Source organism: Lagenorhynchus albirostris, chromosome 9 (assembly GCF_949774975.1).
Source record: "Lagenorhynchus albirostris chromosome 9, mLagAlb1.1, whole genome shotgun sequence".
Lineage (NCBI taxonomy): Eukaryota > Metazoa > Chordata > Mammalia > Artiodactyla > Delphinidae > Lagenorhynchus > Lagenorhynchus albirostris.
This window is the reverse complement of record NC_083103.1, coordinates 54160606-54183232: the sequence shown is the minus strand read 5'-3', so window position 1 is coordinate 54183232 and position 22627 is coordinate 54160606. Positions and strand designations below refer to the sequence as shown.

The window sequence follows — 22627 nt, the reverse complement described above, 5'->3', positions numbered from 1 at the left end:
CGGCATGTGGGATCCTCCCGGACCGGGGCACGAACCCGTGTCCCCTGCATCGGCAGGCGGACCCTCAACCACCGCGGCACCAGGGAAGCCCTCCCATCATTCTTTTATCATTTCCATTCCTTCTGGCACAAAAAGATGGTTCAGGCTCATATTGTCCTTTTTTTCTGCCCCAACCCTCAGAATCCAGCCAGATTCCTTTTAATGACGAACGATCTGGATGATAGGTATGCTCTTTGGTATTGGGGTTCCCGGCTCCTAAGTCCTCTCATGGACAGAGTCAGAGAATAGCATGGATGTGTGTGTGTGTGTGTATGTGTGCATAGAGAAATCTGCATGCATGCATGTGTGTGTGTGTGTGTGTGTATGTGGTGTGTGTATATCATTTATAAACTGTGAATGATTTTGGTCAAATCTACTAGACTCTTTCAGCTCTAGTACTAGAATTTATAAAACATGAGTAATAACTATCTAAGACAGTATATATGGAAGCATTCAATGATTGCTAGGGCTGGACAAATTCTAGTTATTTTTTAGTATGACAAAATGCAAAACCTTATTTTCAGGGTTATTATTTAGCTGTTGCTCACTGGTATCACCATTCTGATTGCTGGTATTCTTGCCATACAGTTAAAAATTTTTGAATATCATTCCTGTCATTTCTTCAAACACATTCTAGCTTTATCACTGTTGTCAGATACACCACCATTGTAATGACTCCCTGCTTCTATGTCTTAATGCAAGTGCAGTATGTCATTTCACCTTTCACTACCTAAAAAGTTTCAACTAAATTCTTTCAGATTCTGTTTAAATGTCTTTAACGATTATAGATTCTTCTAAGCTCCACTGTGTTGCCATAGTGTATTTGTACTTCTTTAAAAATAATTTCCAGGGCTTCCCTGGTGGTGCAGTGGTTGAGAGTCCGCCTGCCAAAGCAGGGAACACGGGTTCGTGCCCTGGTCCGGGAAGATCGATCCCACATGCCGCGGAGCGGCTGGGCCCATGAGCCATGGCCGCTGAACCTGCGCATCCGGAGCCTGTGCTCCGCAACGGGAGAGACCACAACAGTGAGAGGCCCGCGTACCGCAAAAAATAAATAAATAAATAAATAATTTCCATATTATATCACTGTTTATAAATCTTCTTTCCCAGCCAGAGAGTGTAAGAAATGTGTTCTATGCTCGATTAAGTCAGACCAGTGTCTTATTCATTTGTGTATTCTCCATGTCAAGCATGGCATGCACAAGAAACATGACACCTTATTATAAATATGTTGAATAGTAAAATCAATTCTAAGAATTAATTCTTACATTTTAATGTAGCTGTAATTAATAATTCCTAGACTACTGTATAAACAGATCCTTCCAGAAGAGCGCTATCCAACACAGTAGGCACTAGCCTTATGTGGCTATTGAGCACTTGAAATAAACCTAATCCTAACTGAGATACACTGCAAGTGTGAAACATACACCCATTTTCAGGCTGTGAAACATTTCATTAATAAATTTTTATACTGATTACATGTTGAAGTAACACTTTGGATATACTGTGTTAAATAAAATATGTTACTAAAATTAATTTCACCTATTTCTTCTTAATGTGGCTTTTTAAGATGTGGCTACTGGAGATTTTTAATTATATACGTCGTTCACATTATATTTCTACTGGACAGTGCTATTCTAGAAGTTTCTGGGCTAGTGATGGGGAACAAAGAGGTTAAAAGATTGAGGACTAGCTATATGGCCCCCTTAGAGCAAAGACAGTAAATAAAAATCCTTGCATAGCTCTAAAACCTTGCTATTAAAGGGACCAGACCATTCAAGTGGATGCCACAAGAGAGACATAAGGGGATGTAGGCAGCCAAGAATAAGAATACATTACTTTGGTGAACTGATTTTATCTTCTTAAGATGTCTCCATGAGACTCTACTTTTTAATCCTACTCTAAAGTCATACATGCCTGCACAGAGGTGGTCAAAAACCCATTCTGCTCTCGCTTGTTTTCTCTATGGACACTTATTTGCTTGCCCCTTCACTTCCTCAACCTGGATCCTTTGGCCTGAAGTAAAAAACTCCAGGGATTACAAATTCCATCTTTTTTTCTTCTTGCCTCAATATCATCCTCTAGTAATGTGCTCTTTCCTCAAATTTGAAGTGTCTCTGGATTAAGAGAAATAAGCATTTAAGTCAATTTTGTCATTACTGACCTGCATTTCATATTTCAGAGTCATGTGGAAGCACCAGGATCCCATTCCTACCACTGAAATTAAAACAAACAAATAAAAAAAAAACAATTAGCATGAAATTCTTTGGGGGTGGCCAGAGTGACTTGAGAAGACAGTAAGACATTTCAAAGCACTGAGTTTTAGAACAAATCTATGAAATCTTGTGGGAGGATATAGCAGACCCTGCTTAAGCTCTATCTATAACTGATGAAATTTTGGTACAGAAATAAACAAGTTCTCGTAAATTTCCTCCACTAAGTGATTTATTAGATTAATAAATATTCTCCATTTTTTTGCATAAAATGTATTACAGATGCTCAGGGTAAGCTTTAATGATCACAGCTTGTTAGCTACTCTTCAGTACTTCCTTTGGATTAGCTAGTTCTAATCCAAATAGCTGAGGTGGATGCTTAATAAGAGCCAGTCACTTCTGTTTGTTCCTAAACTTGTTAATGCCACTGTGTTTAGTTATCAGAAGTATGACTGCAAAAAGAGAGCTACTGTTTCTACAAAAACTGTTAAAAATGTTTAAAACAGACTCATTAGAATTGAGTTGCTAATAAAAATTGCTGTTGAATTAGCTGTGGATAAGATATCTATTATAGATTGGGAAAAACAGTAAATATCTAAAGATTCTGTATTCATGTCTCAAAGTTCTTTCCAAGTGCCTCCATTTTAAACAAACTGTTTTCACTTTAGGGTTTAAAATTTTTTGTTTGTTTTTCAATGCAAGAAAGACTAAGTAGAACTATAATTAGGGTCCCATATTCAAAGGCCATGCCCTACATCAAATCATTGTCAAAGATTATACAACTATTTGTTAATTAAAATAAAACTTGAAGGTGGGTATACATTTTTTTCAATATAATTATAGCTTTGACTCTTTAAAAGTTAACGGACTAAATATCACTCCCTATCACATCTGATAACACAGTTTCTACTATGATTAAGTTTAGTTCAACAAGCCTTTACTGAATACCTCCTATTTGCCAAATTCAACTACAGATGCTGAGGTACAAAGATAAGATCCAGTCATTGGCCTTAATGAAGTTTATAAGCTAATGGAGGAGACAGGCAGATAAACAGAAGATGCCAGTATGTGGAGATATGATTAAAAAAAAAAGATATGTATAGAGTACTATAGGAGCACAGAGAGGGGACTTATGAAAGAAGTCAGAGAAAGCAAAAATGACGTCAGAGGAGTTAGCCTCAAGGATGTAAGAGTCAGCCCAACAAACATGGTAAATGTGGATGTTACCAAATCATTTGTATGAAGCCACTTGAAAAAATTTCAAACTCTTTGTTACTCATGCTTTTTAAAAAAATCATTATAGACATTATCACATTATTTACTGCTCAAAATGAGATGAGAGAAGTCAAGAGTTATTGCACTCATCTTACTAAAGAAATGAGGAAGTAGATGGTTGCTGTCTTTTTTCCAAAGGAGAAACTAGAAGGTGCAAAGTAGAATAAATTAATGGAAGGAGGGAAAAAAAACAAACCCTGTGAGTTATTTAAAGTCACATAATATACTATAAAGTAAAAAAATTATAATGAGGTGGATGACTATTCATCCTGAAAGGTAGACTGGCCACTAAACCATGTCTCACTCAACAACTGTTTTTATCCAAACCTTTCCAAATGTCCTCTTGTTACTGTTTATTATATCGCATTAAAAGTCTGATTTTTAAAAAATCTCTACAGTTTATTTCCTTTCAACACTCCATTTAGAATGCAAAGAAATGTAATAGAAGAACATCACCTTTCTCCATGCAGTATTTTATATTTTGCCACTTTAAAGAAAACTACCAATTTTTGCTAAAATTTATTAGCTTTACTAATGTAATTCACAAACTACAGAATTAAAGTACACAATTCAATTGTTTTTAATATTTTCACAGAGTTGTGCAACCGTTATCATTATTAGAACATTTTCATGACCCCAAAGACAAACCCCAGGCCTATTAGCAGTCACCCCTATTTCTCTTCAAACCTCCTCCCTCCTCAGCCCTAGACAACCATTAATCTATTTTCTGTCCCTAAAGATTTGTCTGTTCTGGACTTTTCATAAAAGTGGAATCATACGATATGAAGTCTTTTCTGTCTGGTTTCTTTCATTTAGCATATTTTCAAGGTTCATTCATATTACAGCATGTATCAATAATACCTTCCTTTTATGGATGAATAACATGTCATTGTATGAACATGCTACATTTTATTTATCTATTCACCAGTTGATTGACATTGCTAAGGACTGCACCTTTGTGTTCCCTCCAAATTCACATGTTGAAGCCCTGACCCCCAATGTGACAGTAGTTGGGCATGGTGCCTTTGAGAAATAAACAGGTTTAGATGAGGTCAAGAGAGTAGGGCCCCCATAATGGGATTAGGGTCCTTATATGAAGAAGAGACAGAATTTCACTCTCTCTCCCCACCTACATGAAATAAGGATAGGCCACATGAGGACACAGGGAGAAGGTGGCCCTCTGCAAGCCAAGAAGAGGGCTCTCACCAGGAATGGAATTAGTCAGCACCTTAATCTTGGACTTCCAGAACTGTGAGAAATAAAGTCTATTGTTCAAGTCTATGGTATTTTGTTATGGCAGTCTGAGCTAACTAAGAGACATTTAGGCTTTTTCTACATTTTGGCTATTATTAATAATGCTGCTGTGAGAATTCATGTATAAGTTTTTGTGCAGAAGTATGTTTTCATTTCTCTTGGGTATATACTGAGGATGGAATTTCTGGGTCATATGGAAACTCTATGTTTAGCATTCTGAAGAACCGTGTAAGTGTTTTTCAAAGTGGCTGCACTATTTTATACTCCCATTAGCAATATATGAATTTCTCCACATCCTCCCTATACTAGTTGTTGGTTGTCTTTCTGATTACCATCCTAATGGATTGAAGTGGTATTGTGGTTTTGACTGGCATTGCCCTAGTGATTACCCCATTCCCTTCTTTTTTTCTTATTAAATGTTCCACATTTCAGATTTGTCTCACTGTGTGTGTGTGTGTGTGTGTTTAATGGATTTTATGTTTTAGAGCAGTTTTAGATTCATGGCAAAATTGAGCAGAAGGTACAAAGATTTTCCATATAACCTCCACTCCCACACACACACATAGTCTCCCCCAGTATCAACATGCCCCACCACAGTGGTACATTTCTTATTACAATTTTTTTTTGTTTTGTTTTTGTTTTTGTTTTTGTTTTTGTGGTACACGGGCCTCTCACTGTTGTGGCCTCTCCCATTACGGAGCACAGGCTCCGGACGCGCAGGCTCAGCAGCCATGGCTCACGGGCCCAGCCGCTCCGCGGCACATGGGATCTTCCCGGACCGGGGCACGAACCCTTGTCCCCTGCATCGGCAGGCGGACTCTCAACCACTGCGCCACCAGGGAAGCCCTCTTATTACAATTGATGAACCCATATTGATACATCATTATGACTCAAAGTCCATATTTCATATTACAGTTCACTCTTGAGTATAGAGAAATTTATAATGACATGTATCCACCATTATAATATCATACAGAATAGTTTCATTGCCCTGAAAATCCTATGTGCCCTGTCATTTCAACTCTCCCTCTCCCCTAACCCCTAGTAAACACTGATCTTTCAAAGTGGCTGTGCCATTCTTCATTCCCACCAGCAATGAATGAGAGTTCCTGTTGCTCCACAACCTCATTCCCTCTTCAACAGATATTTACTGGGCTCTTAACAAAGTTCCAAGCATTTCCACTAGGATAAAGGAGTGAACAAGAGAGATATGTTTCCTGTCTTAAGAACTTTTAGCAAGCCACTAAAAATATGAGAGGGGCCATTTCAAAGCTATGCAAAGGGGTTACTACCTTGCAAAGCGGTTACTACCTTGTCTAGGGAGTCAGAAGAGGGCTATCAGGGGAAGTAACACATAAGCTAGGACTTAAAAATAAACTGAGTTAACCAGGTGAAAAGAATTTTTTTAAATGAGATCATCCTACGTAGAAGGATCATCTAACATAGAGGCAAGGTAGTGCATTCAAAGAAGTAAAGGAGCTTGGCTTAGACCATGAACACTTGCATCCAGTGAGAAGACTGGCATGATTTGTAGGCAGGAGACTGAGAAGAGCCTGGTATTGGCATGCTACCAAACTTTTTCAAGGTTACAACAGAATACAGATGTGTTCTGATACACATTTATTTTGATCCATTTGACTGACCACACTGGGGAAAGAGTGTACAAGGGCTTTGGAATCAGACCTAAACTAGCATCCCAAATCTGTTACTTATTACTTATCAACTTTGGCAAGTTGCTTAAATCTCTTTGAGACTCAGCTGCCTCAGTTGTAAAATAAAAATAACAATGTTTATCATGAAAGGCTGCTGTGAGGATTATCTAGCATGCACCTGGCATACAACAGGTATCAACAAATTTTATTTTCCAGTCTACGAAAAAAAATTCATGTACATAGAGAATGGAATCACTAGGTTTTGGAAGTAGCCACAACACAAATTTAAAGGCCCAAGAAATACTATGAGTTCCTTTTAAATTATACCAAGATTTACCATGATGCACAAGAAGGGACCTAGAATAAATGAAAAAGGAGAAGGGCATATTACCCCAAAGTATCAAAGGCATTAATAGTGTAATGTGTGATTATTTTAAAACCTATGAACTCAGAATTCATTTTAGTATTATTGGTGGTGTCAAAACAATGCCAGCTACAATTATAGGAATGCATGACTGTTCTTTCCAGCAGAAGCTAGCATTCACATTAGAAACAAAATGCACTCTCATATTAGAGAGGTCATAGAATGTAGTAATTAAAAGTGTGAGCTTTGGAGAGCTGTCCTAAGAAGTTTGGACTTTATCCCTAAGATGATAAGAAGCCAATTTAGGGTTTTGAAAAAGAACTTTTCTAATTGCTCCCCACCTACCCTAAAGGTAAGTGATCACTCACTCCCTTTTCTAGTCTACCACTTGTCTAGTATATAATCTTATTATACTAACACACACACACACACACACACACACACACACACACACACACACGTGCCGGAAGATCCTACTTAGCCTTATCAATGTATTTTGGATTACTTTCTCCCCACACCCAATATGGATGCTGCAACATTAGTAGTAGATGAGCTACCACATTACTTTAGCAACTCTTGGGCTATCATACTAACTACACTAGTGTGGTACACAGAATACTGGCTCCCAAAGATGTCTATGTCCTATCTCCAGAAGCTGTGAATATGTTACCTAAAATGGCAAAAATGACTCTTCAAACTTGATTAAATTAAAGGCCTTGAGATGGGGAGATTATCTTGGATTATTACAATGTGCTCAATTTAATCATCTAAGCCCTCAAAAGCAGGAACCTTTGGAAGATGTCACTATGGAAGAATGGTTAGAGAGATGTAAAACTGCTAGGTTTGAAGACAGAGGAAAATGGTCCAAGTCAAGAAGGAAAAAAATGGAATTATGTGGGCAGCCACATAAACTGGAGAGGACATGGAAATTGACTCTCCCCCTAGAGCCTCCAGAAAGGAACACAGACTTACCAACACCTGGACTAATGAGACTTGTATCAGAATTCTAATTTAAAGAACTGCAAGATAATAAACTTATCCTTTTTTGGTACTTTGTTACAGTAGCAGTAGAAACCCAATACAATTACTAACAGATGGCTAGTTTATTAGTTAATAAACTGGTACCTGAAGTGCCTCTTAAAACTCTTGCCTAAGAACTTTGGCTCATCTGAAGATTCTGAAGTAAAGTAAAAACTCAAGCTACAGACTAGGAGGAAATATTCACAATACATATAATATCTAACAAAAGGCTCACATATAGAAAATGTGATACAAAAATCAGATAGAAAAAGACAGCCCAATTTTTAAATGGGCAGATGATTTGTAGAGGCACATCACAAAAGATGATACCCAAAGTGTCAATAACAAGTGCTCAGCATCATTATTCATTGGGAAATACAAATTTAAATCTCAGTGAGACATCACCACATAGCAACCCAGAATGACTAAAATTAAAATGATAGACAAGTATAGGACTTCCCTGGTGGCGCAGTGGTTAAGAATCCGCCTGCCGATGCAGGGGACATGGGTTTGAGCCCCAGTCTGGGAAGATCCCACACGCTGCGGAGCAACTAAGCCTGTGTGCCACAACTACTGAGCCTGCGAGCCACAACTACTGAGCCTGCATGCCACAACTACTGAAGCCCACGTGCCTAGAACCAGTGCTATGCAGCGAGAACCTACCGCAATGAGAGGCCTGTGCACCACAACAAAGATTAGCCCCTGCTTGCTGCAGCTAGAAAAAGCCTGCGTGCAGCAATGAAGACCCAATGCAGCCAAATAAATAAATACATTTAAAAAAAAAAGATTGAAAAAAAAAGATAGACACGTATAGATGACAATGTGGAATAACTGGAACTCTCAGATATTACTGGTGGGAGTGTAAATGGTCCAAACATTTTAGAAAATTGTTTGGCAGTTTCTAATAAATTTAAACACAGACTACCCTATGATCCAGCAATTCTACTTCTAGACATACAGCCCTAAAGAAATGAGCACAACTGTCCATCAAAAGACATATACAAGAATATCCAGGGAATCTTTATTCATAAAAGTCTCAACTGAAAACCCAAATGCCCATTAACAGAAAAATGGGCAAATGAATTATATTCACACAATGGAATATTATATATCAATAAAAAAGAATGAACTACTGATAGAAACAACATAGATGAATGTCAAAAACATTACATCGAATGAACGAAGCCAGATGCCAGAGTACATACTATATGGTTCCATCTATATAAAGTTCAAGAACATGCAAATTAATATATCGGCATGGAAGTCAGAATATCAGTTATCATTTTGGGGATATGCTGACTGAGAAGGGGCACAAGGGAACTTTCTGGGATGACTGAAAATTTCTGTATCTTGATCTGGGTGGTGATTACACAGGCAAAATCTCATTGAGCTGTATGTATACTTAAGATTTGTACATTTTACTGTTTACGGAATACACCTCAATTTAAAAAAAGAAAGAATTTGGAGGGGGAAACACTCACATGCAATGCTCCAAATATACTTTGCCTGTCAAAATATTTCCACCTTAAGTGATTTGCTTTAGTACTTTTCATACTGGTTCTGAAACAACTCTATCCAAGCCTTCAGGCAGGTTAAGTTAGTAACAAGCAAATGTTCCACAGGTAGAGGAAAAGTAAGAACACAAAATAACAACGATAAGAATGGATGAGACAGAATATAGTAATTGAAGGGAGAACCAAAATAATTCTGTTTAAGAATATCTATAGCCAAGTGAGGGGAATGTTTGGACTGCCTAAGGTATGTTAAAGAGAATGGAGCTAGAGCAATAATAATAACAGACATAATAATAAGAGAAATGAGATGACATTATGATATTTTATACTTATTTTCTTAGAAAATAACTGCATTCAATTATTGTCTTATTCTGGCTCCAGCCTAAAACGCTGAAACATAAACCACAACTGAGGCCACAGGAAGCAGACGAAGAGCTGTTACAGCTCATGCTTCCTGGCTTAGGCTATTTTCTACCTTTCTACTTTTCTACTTTTCTACTTTTTTCTACTTTCTACTTTTCTACTTTTCTACTTTTTTCTACTTTTCTACTTTCTACTTTTCTACTTTTCTACTTTCTACTTTTCTGCTTTCTACCTTTCTACTTTTACTTTCTACCAGGCTATTTTCCTGGCCATTTCACTTCCTCACTTCCTGTTCACTGACTACACAGGCTACTTAGCTGACTGGTTCCTGCTTCTCTGGCTGAACCTATCCCTGGGTTTTGGCTTCTAGGTTGGGCATGTTTATTCAAAGTGTAGTAAAACCACAAATAAAACCATATAAAACCACAGATGCATATGCACAAAGATTAGGAACTATTAATAAAAGAAAATACTATTTCTGTTGGGTGATGGGATTATGGGTATTTCGCATTGTCTTCCAAATTTGTCTTCATGTTACTATATTACTTTTTCTACTAACTAGAAAAAAAGACCATTGATGTTTCTGGCAATGTCTGGAAAATTGGGACTAAATCAAGGGGAATAAATAAGTTAGTAAACAAGTTATGAAATGATTTCTGAAGTTCCTTTCCACAGCATATTGATTTTATCCTGTTTCACTGCTAAGTGTAATTGCTATAATCTAAAAGATTATTAGTCTAGTACGCAGTCCACTCACTTTCCCCTTGACAAATGGTATAATATTCTTAAGATCACTTCAGATGTCTTTGATTCAGTATGGCAGTGACTACTGTAAGTATGATCACACTAAACTTAAGGCTACTCCATGCAAAGAATTTCCAGTGGTCCTTTCCATGGGGAAATGACTTTGTGATATTTCTATTTCAGCACTGAAGTCTATCTTCAACAGACTTTTTCTGCTCTACTTTATTAATGTTTTGATTATTTTACCACTCATTTTTTCTTGTTGCCAATTACCTACTCATTTAGATAACTGCATAACAAATACATTTGTACAACTACAAACAGATTTTGTTGTCTATATGCAATTCATCTCTCCTCAATGTAGTATAAGCTCTCTGGGGACAGACTTTGTCTTTTTATGCTGGCACGTAGTATGTACTCAAAATTATTTGTAAAGGAAAGCGAACCTATTCCTATTTTAAAGGAGTAAGATAAACAACAGTTTGTGACTTTGGGAGTAAAGAGAAAAATTCAATTTCATGAAAAACAAATCTCATGGAAGGGCTTCTTTTGGTTTGTTCTATTTTAGACAATGCACAGTTGTAAATAACTGTCTTATGGCATAATGATTAAAAGCATATATATTTGGGTTCAAGGTATGGCTCTACCATTTACTCATTGTGTGATCTTGGTCAAGTTACTGCTCTTCTCAAATATTACCTTTATAAAATGAAGTTGAAGGGATCCTCATAGATTGTAGAGAATTTTAAATGACATAATAATATAATTTAATGTACTTCCCACAGAGCCTGGTATATAATAAATGCCCTATGAATGACAATTACTGTTATCTCTCTAAACTCCACCAACATTAGTAGCAAATTTTATGACCTCATAAAAAGTAATGACTAAGCCAATACCACATGAAGCTTGGAAAATGTTAAGAGTCCTAACGTCAAATACTAATAGCAACTAGGCAGGCGGAATTTAGCATCAAATAACTTGTCTTTATTTTTCAATTTATTCTCCTAGTTTTATTATGGGACAAGGAGTATTAAATTCATTTGAATTCTTTATCGTCCTTCTCTATATTTAAGCAGAAATAATTTTGCTGATTTTAAAAATGTTTACTTAAAACAAGTATTAGGTTCTTAATCGCCCCCCTCCTTTTTTTTTATTTTGGCTGCCCCAGGTCTTAGTAGCGGCATATGGGATCTTCATTGTGGCATGCAGAATCTTTAATTGTGGCATGCAGACTTCTTAGTTGCAGCATGCGGACCTCTTAATTGCAGCGTGCGGACTCTTAGTTGGGCATGCGAACCCTCAGTCATGGCGTGCGTGCAGGATCTAGTTCCCCGACCAGGGATCGAACCCTGGCCCCCTGCATTGGGAGCATGGAGTCTTACTCACTGGACCACCAGGGAAGCTCCCCCCACCTTTTAATAGCAAGTTTTACTAAGAGACCTATTAGAAAAATAATCAGAGAAGACATTTTTGATTCTTCTATTGATGTTATGAGCATCTCTTCCTTTCATAAAATGTGCATATTTGGGATAAAAATAAACAAAGAGGAAGAGAAAAATATTAGACAAAGGGACTGGGTGGTTCCAAAGCAGCTATAACTGGGCAGGTGGACTAAACTGAAATCAGGCTTATTGGAAGAACTGGCAATTGCTCAAGGACATGGGATGGGAAAAAATATTTTAAAAGTAAAGTCTGTAACCCTTAACTTCCCTAATTCTTCCTCACTGTACTTGGTACCTTTTCTTTATAACACTTACCACACTGTTAGTGCATACTTAATTATAAAATTATTTGATTAATCTCTGTTTCCCCTGCTAAACTCTAAGCTCCAACGAACAATGGTTTGAGAGCTAGACCTAGCACATAACTGATTCTCAGTAAAAATTTGTTGAATGAATTAAAAAATGACTAAATTCTTAGTAAATCTAGGCTCTAAGCCAGAACACAACTCTCATAAATTACTAACAATCTGTTCCTAATATACTTCTACACAATGCCAAAATTTCCAATTCCTTCTGCAAAATCTCCCTCAACTCCAAAAAGTTCATATCAACTAAGTAGTTATTATAAATTTTTGGTCATAAAATTAAGATACTGAAAAATCTTATATGGTATTCAGTAAATGTCCTTGATTTGTTAATCGAATCTGTTTCCAGATAAAGTTTGTTCCCTGTGTGTGTGTGTGCATATGTGAATCTCTCTCATACACACACACACATACAAATTTTTTTTTTGGTGGGGAGACTTATCTCAGTGAAAAATTCAAACAAGTACATGAAAAAGAAGTCCTAGCAAAAATGCCTGTTGTTTAAAATAAAGTATCCATTCATTCATCAAACAGCCTCATGTATTTGGTTTGCACCAGGTATTGCTGAATGCCAGAAATCCAGAAGAGTAAGAACTCAGCTGCTTTCAGGAAGCAAAGCTTAGTCTTGTAGAAGGGACAGACTTAAAAACCATTCTTATTCAACCTTTGCTGATTTGCCCCATATTGCCTTTTAGACCTTCTCCTTGTGCCCTAATTCAGGATCCAATGAAGACATTGCATGTAGTTGTCCATCTCTTTTAATCTGGAACAGTTCCTCAGCCTTCCTTTGTTTTCGTGACTTTAACATTTATAAAAAAAAAAAAACAAACAAACAGGTTGGTTGTTTTATAAAATAACCCTCACAAACTGGGTTTTTCTGATTGTTTTCTCATCATTTGGTTCAGGTTATGCACTTCTGGGAATAATATTGTATAAATGATGTTTCCTTTTCAGTGCATCACACCAGGAAGAATCAGTTGTTAGTTTATACTGTTATTAATGATGTTAGGATTGATTACTTGAATAAGGTGGTATCTGCCAGATTTCTGTGCTGTTACCATTTTTCCATCTGTAACTAATGAGCAAGTAATTCATCAGGAGATACTTTCAGGCTGTGTAATCATTATATTCCCAAACACTTTCACCCAATATTTTTAGCATTCACTGATGACTCCTGAATCAATTATTACGATGATGGTTGCAAAATGATGATTTTAAAAAACCCTATCATTCTGTTTACATTTATTAGGTGGCAATTCTACTCTTTAAAAAAAAAGCTTTCTGCTTCTCACACCATTTGTTTGTTAGTATCAGTATGAGCTTGTGCATTCTTTTCTTATACCATGTGTTACATAACCCATTATACAGTCATTTTCCATTTGGAAGCTCAAATTTTCAGTTGGCCAAACTGTCTTCTGTGTCATTTTGACATTATTCCCTCATTTTTTCAGCCCTTTCTTACTTTCTGGAGTGATAAGATGTTCCAGACTCATCTTGTGCTTTCCCTGCCCTATCCCAGAAATGAGGCATTTCTCCAAGAAGCCTTAGTTCCTTTTAGTGAGGAAAGATTTTTAGAAACCAAGGTGTGGGCACTAGGTATGTTCATTGCTACTTAAGATTCATTGCTTCCAGACCCTTTCAGAGGATAGAACATGTGAAATCTTTTTTTATTTTTAATCATGCTGATACCTCAGATTTCAATGTTCTTTCAGGGTTCTTCCTTGCCTTCCTCCATCCAAATTTGTATCTCCTTCTTCTACATGAGAACCCTAGCCCCCAACAATATCAATATATTTCCTCATTTGCTTAATCCTAAAATGCAAAGATAACTTCAGAATTGCTATATTCATACCATTACTGACAATAAAAAGTAAATAAATAAATACACAGTAAATAAAGTTAGTAAAGTAAGGTTCAATATGTCACTGAATTCTCTGTTTTCAAATCGGGTATATGAGAAAACCATTTCAAAGTTAACTAGATTAATAATTTCCTCTTATGTGGTTATGTTCTCTGTTTGATAAAGAGTACAATACATTTAAAAAAATTAAGACTTTTTGTTTTTAGAATAGTTTAGGTTCACAGCAAAATTAGGCAGACGGTACATATATTTCCCATATAATGCCTGTCCTCCTCACCCCCCCAACCTTCTGGCTTCCCCCATTATCAACACCACTCCCCCAGAGTGGTACATTTGTTACCACAGATGACTCTACACTGACACATTATTAGCACCCCAAATCCATAGTTTACATTACAGTTCACTCTTCGTTTTGTATATTCTATGTGTTTGGAAAATATATCCACCATTATAGTATCATACACAATAGTTTTATGATCCTAAAAATCTTCTGTCCTCTGCCTATCATCTCTCTCCCCCCAACACCTAGCAACCACCGATCTTTTAACTGTCTCCACAGTTCTGTCTTTTTCAGAATGTCATATAGTTGGGATCATATAGTATGTAGCATTTTCAGACTGGTTTCTCTCACTTAGTAATATTTAAGGTTCCTCCCTGTCTTTACAGTTTGATAACATACTTCTTTTTGGCACTGAATAATATTCCATTGTCTAGAGGTACCACAGTTTCCCAATCCATCCACCTACTGAAGGACATCTTGGTTGCTTCCAAGTTTGGGCTTTACGAATAAAGCTGCTTTTGTGTAGACATAAGTTTTCAACTCCTTCGGGTGAACACCAAGGAGAGTGATTGCTGGATAGTGTGGTGAGAACACATTTAGTTTTGTAAGAAACTGCCAAACTGTCTTCCGCAGTGGTTGTACCATTTTACATTCCCACCAGCAATGAGTAAGACTTCCTGTTGCTCCACATCCTGGCCAGCATTTGGTGTTGTCAGTGTTCTGAATTTTGGCCATTCTAATAGATGTACAGTAGGATCTTATTGTGGTATTAATTTGCATTTCCCTGATGACATATGATGTGGAACAACTTTTCATATTATTTGCCATCTGTGTATCTTCTTTGATGAGGTGTCTGTTAAGGTCTTTGGTCCATTTTTTCAATCAGGTTGTTTGTTTCCTTATTATTGAGTTTAAATTTATATTTTATGTCCGAAAATTTCTGTGTGTATTTTGGATTAACAGTCCTTTATCCGATGTGTCTTTTGCAATTCGTTTTTCTTTGTATTCAATTTTAGGGTCTCTCTTCCTCATTTCCCCAACTCCCGTTCTGGTTGATCTAATTATGTTCTTTGAATATGCGAAATCATAACAAGGTTGCAAAAATAAAAATACAAAAGGGTTTACTCAGAGAAGTGTCACTCCCTCCTCTAGCCTTTCCATCCACCCCCTGTAGAAACTAATTCCATTATTTTTCTGGTTCATGCTTTCTATGTCTCTTTTTGAAAAACTAAGCAGATGTATGTATATTTTATTTCCCCTTTCTCCAAGAAAAAAAATTATATACCGTGTGTGTGTGTGTGTGCGCGCACGTGTACTCTTACATGCTGCATCTTTTACTTAACAATAAATCCTGGAAATCAGTCCATATCAGTTCAGAGACGTTCCTCACCCTTTCTGTATCTTCATAATACTCATTGTGTAGATTCACCAGTTTATTCAACCAATTTCCAACATATGGGCTTTTAGGTTGTTTACATTATTTTGTAATTAAAAATAATTCTGTGATAAACAATCTTGCACACATTTAATTTTGAATTACAGGAGATATATCTTCACAGGAATTTTTTTTAAATGCGGTTGCTGAGTCAAAGGGTAAATGCATACACAGTTTTGTTAGATGTTGACAAATTCACCTACAAAAATTTTGCATTCTCACCAGCAGTGTGTGAAGAGTACCTATTTCTCCCACAGCCTTGCCAAGAGTGTGTTGTCAAGTGTTTCACTTTTTGTCAATCTGATAAAAGAAAAATAATGTAACAGTGTAGCTGGATATCTTTTCTTATGTATGCTGGTTATTCTGTAGTATCTTTTTTGGAGAATGTTCTGTCTTTATTTCTATTGGATGTTTGGTCCTTTTTATCCTCAATATTTAAAAGTCATTTTTGTATCAGGGATATTAAACCTCTATCCTTAGTGTATGTCACAAATATTTTCACAATTTGGTCTTCTGCTTTGGACTTTGCATATGGTATTTTTTGCCATGCCAAAGGTTTTATTTAATTAGCCAACATTACATCTGGATTTTGAATTATAGTTATAAATACTTTCCCACACACTAAATATAGAATAATTCACATGTTTTCTTCTAGTACTTGCAAGATTTTAAATCTATTTTTGGCTGCGTTGGGTCTTCGTTGCTGCATGCTGTCTTTCTCTAGTTGCGGCGAGTGGGGGCTACTCTTCATTGCGGTGAGCGGGCTTCTCATTGAGGTGGCTTCTTTTGTTGCAGAGCACGGGCTCTAGGTGCGTAGGCTTCAGTAGTTGTGGCATGCGGACTCAGTAGTTGTGGCACACAGGATTAGTTGCTCCGCGGCATGTGGGATCTTCCCAGACTAGTGCTCCAACCCGTATCCCCTGCATTGGCAGGCGATTCTTAACCACTACGCCATTAGGGAAGTCCCACAAGATTTCAGTTTTTACATTTAGGTCTCTAATCAATTTAGAACATATTCACATGTATAATGTAAGGTATACATCTATTTTATGTTTCCAAATATCATTTATTAAAATATTCATCTTTGCCCCAATGCTCAGAGATGCCATCTTCACCATACACTAAACTCTAATATGGATTTGGGTCTATTTATGCTTTTTCTTTTAAATTCCACTGTATTATCTATCAAAATATCTGTACTCTACTATTTTACTGAGGCAGGTTTTGCAGTATGTTTTAATATATAGGAGGATTAGTACATCCTTCTAGCTCTTCTTTTTTAAAGACTGCCTAGATATCTTTGCATGTTTATATTTTAATATGAACTTTAGTATCAACTTGTTTAATTAAAAAATACTTATTGGATTTTTAAAATTATTTATTTTTGGCTGCATTGGGTCTTCATTGTGGTGTGCGGGCTTCTCACTGCAGTGGCTTCTCTTATTGCGGAGCGTGGTCTCTAGGCTTGCGGGCCTCAGTAGTTGTGGCTTGCGGGCTCTAGAGCGCAGGCTCAGTAGTCGTGGCACATAGGCTTAGCTGCTCCGCAGCATGTGGGATCTTCCTGGACCAGGGCTCGAACCCATGTCCCCTGCATTGGCAGGCTGACTCATAACCACTGTACCACCAGGGAAGCCCCCTACTTATTGGTATTTTTATTAGCATTATTTATTAGATATAACTGACATCTTTCAGTTTTCTTAAGTTATTCAAGAACAACTTTTCATTTGTTCGGGTTTACTTTCATGTCTTTCAGAAGTGTTTTAAGTTTTCTTAATATAAGTTTTACACATATCTTGTTAAACTTATCTTTTGATATTTATCCTTTTGGATGTTATTGTAAACGGGATTTTCTTCTCTAATGGGATATTGTTTGTATATATGAAGGCTATTGCTTTTTGTGATCATTTTAAACCTAATACCGAACTGAATAGTTTTATTGTGTGAATAATAATTGTTTGCTTGATAACTGATTTTCTAGGCTAGAGTTTTCAGGAATACCATGACAGCTGTAAAGAGAGATAGTTTTCCTTCTTTTCCAGTCCTTAATCATTTTCTCTGGTATAAATGCGTTGATTAATACCTCCAGTACTTTGTTAAATAGCAGTGGAGACAGACACACTTGCCTTCTTTTGACCTTCATAGGAATGCTTCTAGGGCTTCCACACTGAGTAAAATGCTAGCTTTAGGACTGATGTGTGTATATTAGCACGTTAAGACAGGATTTGTGAATTTCTGTTTTCTTGAGTTTTTCTTTTTAAATCAGAAATGGTTGCTGAATTTTGACAAAGGCTTTCACAGCATCTATGGAGATAATCATGTGGTTTTTCTTCTTAAATTAATTAATATAGTAAATTGCATGAATGGATCTCCTAAATTTGAATTGTCTTCCATTCTGGGCACAAACTGTTTTATTTCCCTAATGTCGAACTAGATTCTGTTTACTGTTTACTACTTTTTAAAAGAAGAAAACAGAGAGATAAATTTACATACCTTGTTTAATAATACAATTCCCCCAAAATCTTTTAAAACCAAAAGATGTTTTGTCCTTTAAGTTTGGTGCAAATTCATTTGATAGCAAAACCTGACCTAACTGGACATGAGGCTATTTATAGTGATTATTTAGCCTAGTTACTGTGAATATTCACACGTTAAGCAGCAATATGGATATGTTCACCTACAGGGTGCTGTCCCAGGTTTTGGTGGGCTTGGTATACTATAGCAACACAGTCTATTAACTTTCTAGAATTCAAAAACAATCTGAGTTCAGAAATACTTCTGGTCCCAAGGATTTGGATAAGGACTTGTTAATGTATATTAGTGATGTAACTGGAAAACATTAAAAGAAAGAAATTGAGCTCAAGGGCTTTCTCTGAACTTCAGAGAATGAACTTTATAAGGATGACTTTCCATGAAGAGATACTGATACAAAGAGACCTGTCTAAAAAATACCCGCCAACTTTCTTCAGTTGGAAGAAGGTTACAGGAAAAAATAATTTAGAAAATATGTTCCTCCATATATTCACAAGAATATTAGAAGAGGGCAGATTACTGTATGTGGAATAGTTTCTCAAATCATCGTTATCTGTATAAAGATCAAAAAATAACTTTAGGTCTTTAACATGCAAAGGAAATCTCTTAATAAGACCCAGATCCTTGTTAAGAGAGAACAGAAAATCCTCAGAGTGACAAATAGGATTCATCTATCTTGAACAATCAGGAGTGGCTGCCTGGATTCTACCTGACAAGGAAAGTAGTTGTATTCTACTAGGGAAGAGTTATAGCACCTATACATGCTAGCACTGACACACACACACACACACACATATATATATATATATATTTTTTTTTTTTTTCCTGCTCTACTGTTTTCTTTCTTCCTTCAACACCACCTCTGAGATGTAAGGACTAACTATCCCCCCTTCTTTCACATAGTGTGCACATTCCTCCATTTCCTGGTTTTTATTTTTTAAACAAGTACTGAGATATACCATTAAATTCACTCATTGTAAGTGTACAGTTTTAGGAGTTTTAGTAAATTTAAAGAGTTGTGCTACCATCATCACAATCCAGTTCTGTGATAATTCCATCACCCACCAAGGTTCCCTTATGCCTATTAGCAGTCAACATCCACTCTAAACCCCAAGTAACTAATGATTTGTTTTTATCTCTATAATTTTGCCTTTTCTAGAAATTTCATATGAATAGGGTCATATAATCTGTGGTCCTTTGAGTCTTTTGGTTCCTTTCACCTGGCATAATGTTTTTAGGGTTCATCCGTGTTGTTACATGTATCAGTAGTACTTACAAAAAGTATCATTCCTTTTTGTTTGCTAATAATTTACTTAGTATATCTGCACTGATATTCATTCACAATATTAGTCCTTAATTTTCTTTTTTATGGCATTTTTATTAGGTTTACATAACAATGTTGTTTGCCTCATAAAAAGAATTTGGAAGTTTTCTTTCATTATCTATGCTTGAAAAAATTTATGTAGCATTGGGACTATCAGGTCTTTGAAGGTTGATTGGAACTCTCTGTGAAACTATCTGGACCCAGTACTTTTGTGGAGGAATTCCTTAATAAGTTACTCCATTTCCTATACAGAAATTGGTCTGTTTAAAGCTTTCTATCTTTGGGGTCAATTTTGACAAATTGTATTTTCCTAGGAAATTATCCAATTTATTTATTTACATAGAGGTTTAAAATTTTTCTTTCCTTTGATTCAGTGGATATTTCCTCTTTGTCATTTCTTATTTTAATGTTTATGTTTGCTTCCTTTTTTCTAAAGTTAGCTAGTTGTCTACTTTTTCTTAAAAAAAATAGATTTTGATTCATTAATTAGAACGTTTTTCTGTTCTCTATCTTGTTACTTTCTGCTTTTATCTTTATAATTTCCTCCCTTAAACTTTCATTTGGTTTATTCTGCAGTCTTTTTCTTGCCTTTTGAGTTGGGATTTTAATTAATTTTTACCTTTAGTTTTTATCTTTTATTATTATTTAATTGTTTAAGCCTATGTATTATGCTCTGATGGCTGCTTTATACAAATCCCCATAGATTTTGATATGCAGACTTTTTGTTACAACTGTATTTTAGGACTCCTGTAATTTCCATTTCTATTTTCCCTTTCAACCAAGAGTTAACAGAAGATTTAAAATTTCAAAGAGGAAGAGCTTTTTTATGGTTTGAATTTGTTGTTAATTTCTAGCATGGATGCACTGTGACCAGAGGATGTTGTTTTAATATTTCTACTTAATAGAACTTACTGTTTTGTTTTTTATCAATGTTCTATGTGTACTTCAAAAGGAGGTATATTCTCTATTATAAGGGTGTAAAGTTCAGCATAAAGCCATAAGATCTATTTTATTGGTTATGCTCTTTAGGTCTTCCAGATATTACTGATATATTTTGTTCACTTCATCTGTCCTGTACTGAGTGTGGCATATTAAAATCTTCTATTATTCGTATGTTTCTATCTATTTCTCTTTGTAGCTCTTGTAGTTTCTGCCATATAATAGTGGTGGTTGTATTATTTGGTACAGAGTTATTAAAAACTTGTATTTTCACTTTGAATCATGGCTTCAACATTAAAAACATCCTTCTTTGTCACACAATGCTTTTTGAAGGGAATTCCACTTTATATGATATCAGGATCACTACCCCTGCTTTCTTATTATTTGTTTCTAACTTTTCTGAATCACTTTGCTTTAGTTTTAGATGTGTCTTTTGTATATAGCATAAAGTTCAATCCTAATTGCTGATCAAATTCAAAAATCTTTTTCTTTTGATATTAAGTTAAGCTGATTCATTTTGATTCATATGACTGATGTTTAATCTCAACTCTGTCATATTGTTTTATTAAAATAGTTACATATATTACTTTATATTTAATGTATTTCTCTAAGTGAAATGTCTTTTTTGTACTTAATTCTTTTGGTATTTAGAAAAGAGGCTTTTTTGGCCTAGGGGTTACTTTTGTACTTATGCCTTTTATAGAACCCTGAGTTCTCCCTGTTTTTTCCTTAACCTTTTACTATCTAGTTTGTTACTTTTAGATCATATTCTTCAATACTCAACTTACTACATAGGCAATAGTCAATGAACTTATTCTACTTTGTCCTTTCCTTCTCCCATTTAAAAAACTGCATGCTCTCTACTTTACCAGACCATATAATATCAATATACTATTCTTCAGTCCTTATTACATCTGTTTTAGTCTTAGATCTATAGTTAAATGTGTTAAATGCTCATCATCAGACCTTTTGACCAAGTTTGCCCAGTCTTCTCTTAGTTGGATGAACATCATTCTCTAGTACGATGCAGTCAGTAGAACTTTCTGTGATGAAGGCAATGTTCTATATCTGCACTGCCCAATACAGTAGCCATAAGCCACATATGGGTACTGAGCACTTGAAACGTGGCTAGTGTGACAAAGGAACTGAAATTTGCATTTTAATTTTCATTTATTTAAATTTAAATTACCACATTTGGCTAGCAGGTACTAAATCAGAGAGAGCAGTACTCATGGATTCATCAGGAAGGAGTCATGTGTACAGTTTTCAATGAGTACTTGTATGTTTAACACTATCTTTCTATAACCTGGATAACTGAAAAACAATTTGGTTGGAATATAAAATCTTTGGTTTGCACTAAAAATGCAGTTCCACTGATGCCTTTCTTTTTATGTTGCTGATGAGGTCTAGTGTCAGCCTAATTTTCTTGCCCTTATAAGTAGTCTGGTCTTTTTCCCTGGAGCTGTGAGGATTTTTTTCACTTTTAAAATCCAGTAATTTTACTAATCTCTTTCAGAGTTGACCATTCAAGTCAGTTTTATGAGACAAAAATGGACTTTTCAATATCTAGATATGGGTCTTCTTCCATTTCCAAAAAGTCTTTTTCCAAATTAATTTGAAAATTACAATTTTAAATATAAGATGTTTCATTGTTTTATTTTCCTTCCTCAGGGACTCCAATTACAGTTGTATTGAATCTTCTTTGTCTTCCATTTCAATTGCTTTCTCTCTGACCCTTTTAATTTCTTTATCTCATTTTCATTCTCTTGCTTGTTTCTCTTTCTTAAATAGCCCTTACTAAATACTCAACACATTGTAATTCAGGCTTAATTTCTTTCCTAAGTTTAATCAATTCTAATTTGATTTCTTTTGGGGGGTGAGGAAGCTATTTCTGTTATTACTTTTTATTTTAATTAATTTTTATAGGTGTTATTAGTTTTTAAATTTTTATTCATTTATTGGTTTGAGGCTAATTCAGTTAGCAGTACTGTGCTGCAGTTTCTTTCTGCTT

The 22627-nt window shown here is 35.7% G+C and overlaps 1 protein-coding gene across 3 annotated transcripts in view; it reads right to left on the bottom strand.

Moving 5' to 3' along the window:
• ACER3 (alkaline ceramidase 3) overlaps positions 1-22627 on the bottom strand; it is a 183801-nt gene that overhangs the window by 86766 nt on the left and 74408 nt on the right. For 2 of the 3 annotated variants that reach the window (XM_060160095.1, XM_060160096.1), the window contains exon 3: positions 2204-2256. The exons of the other annotated variant lie outside the window; for it this stretch is intronic. In XM_060160095.1, the coding sequence (XP_060016078.1) occupies positions 2204-2256 (53 nt within the window). The remainder of the gene's footprint in view (positions 1-2203; positions 2257-22627) is intronic. 3 annotated transcript variants of the gene reach the window in all.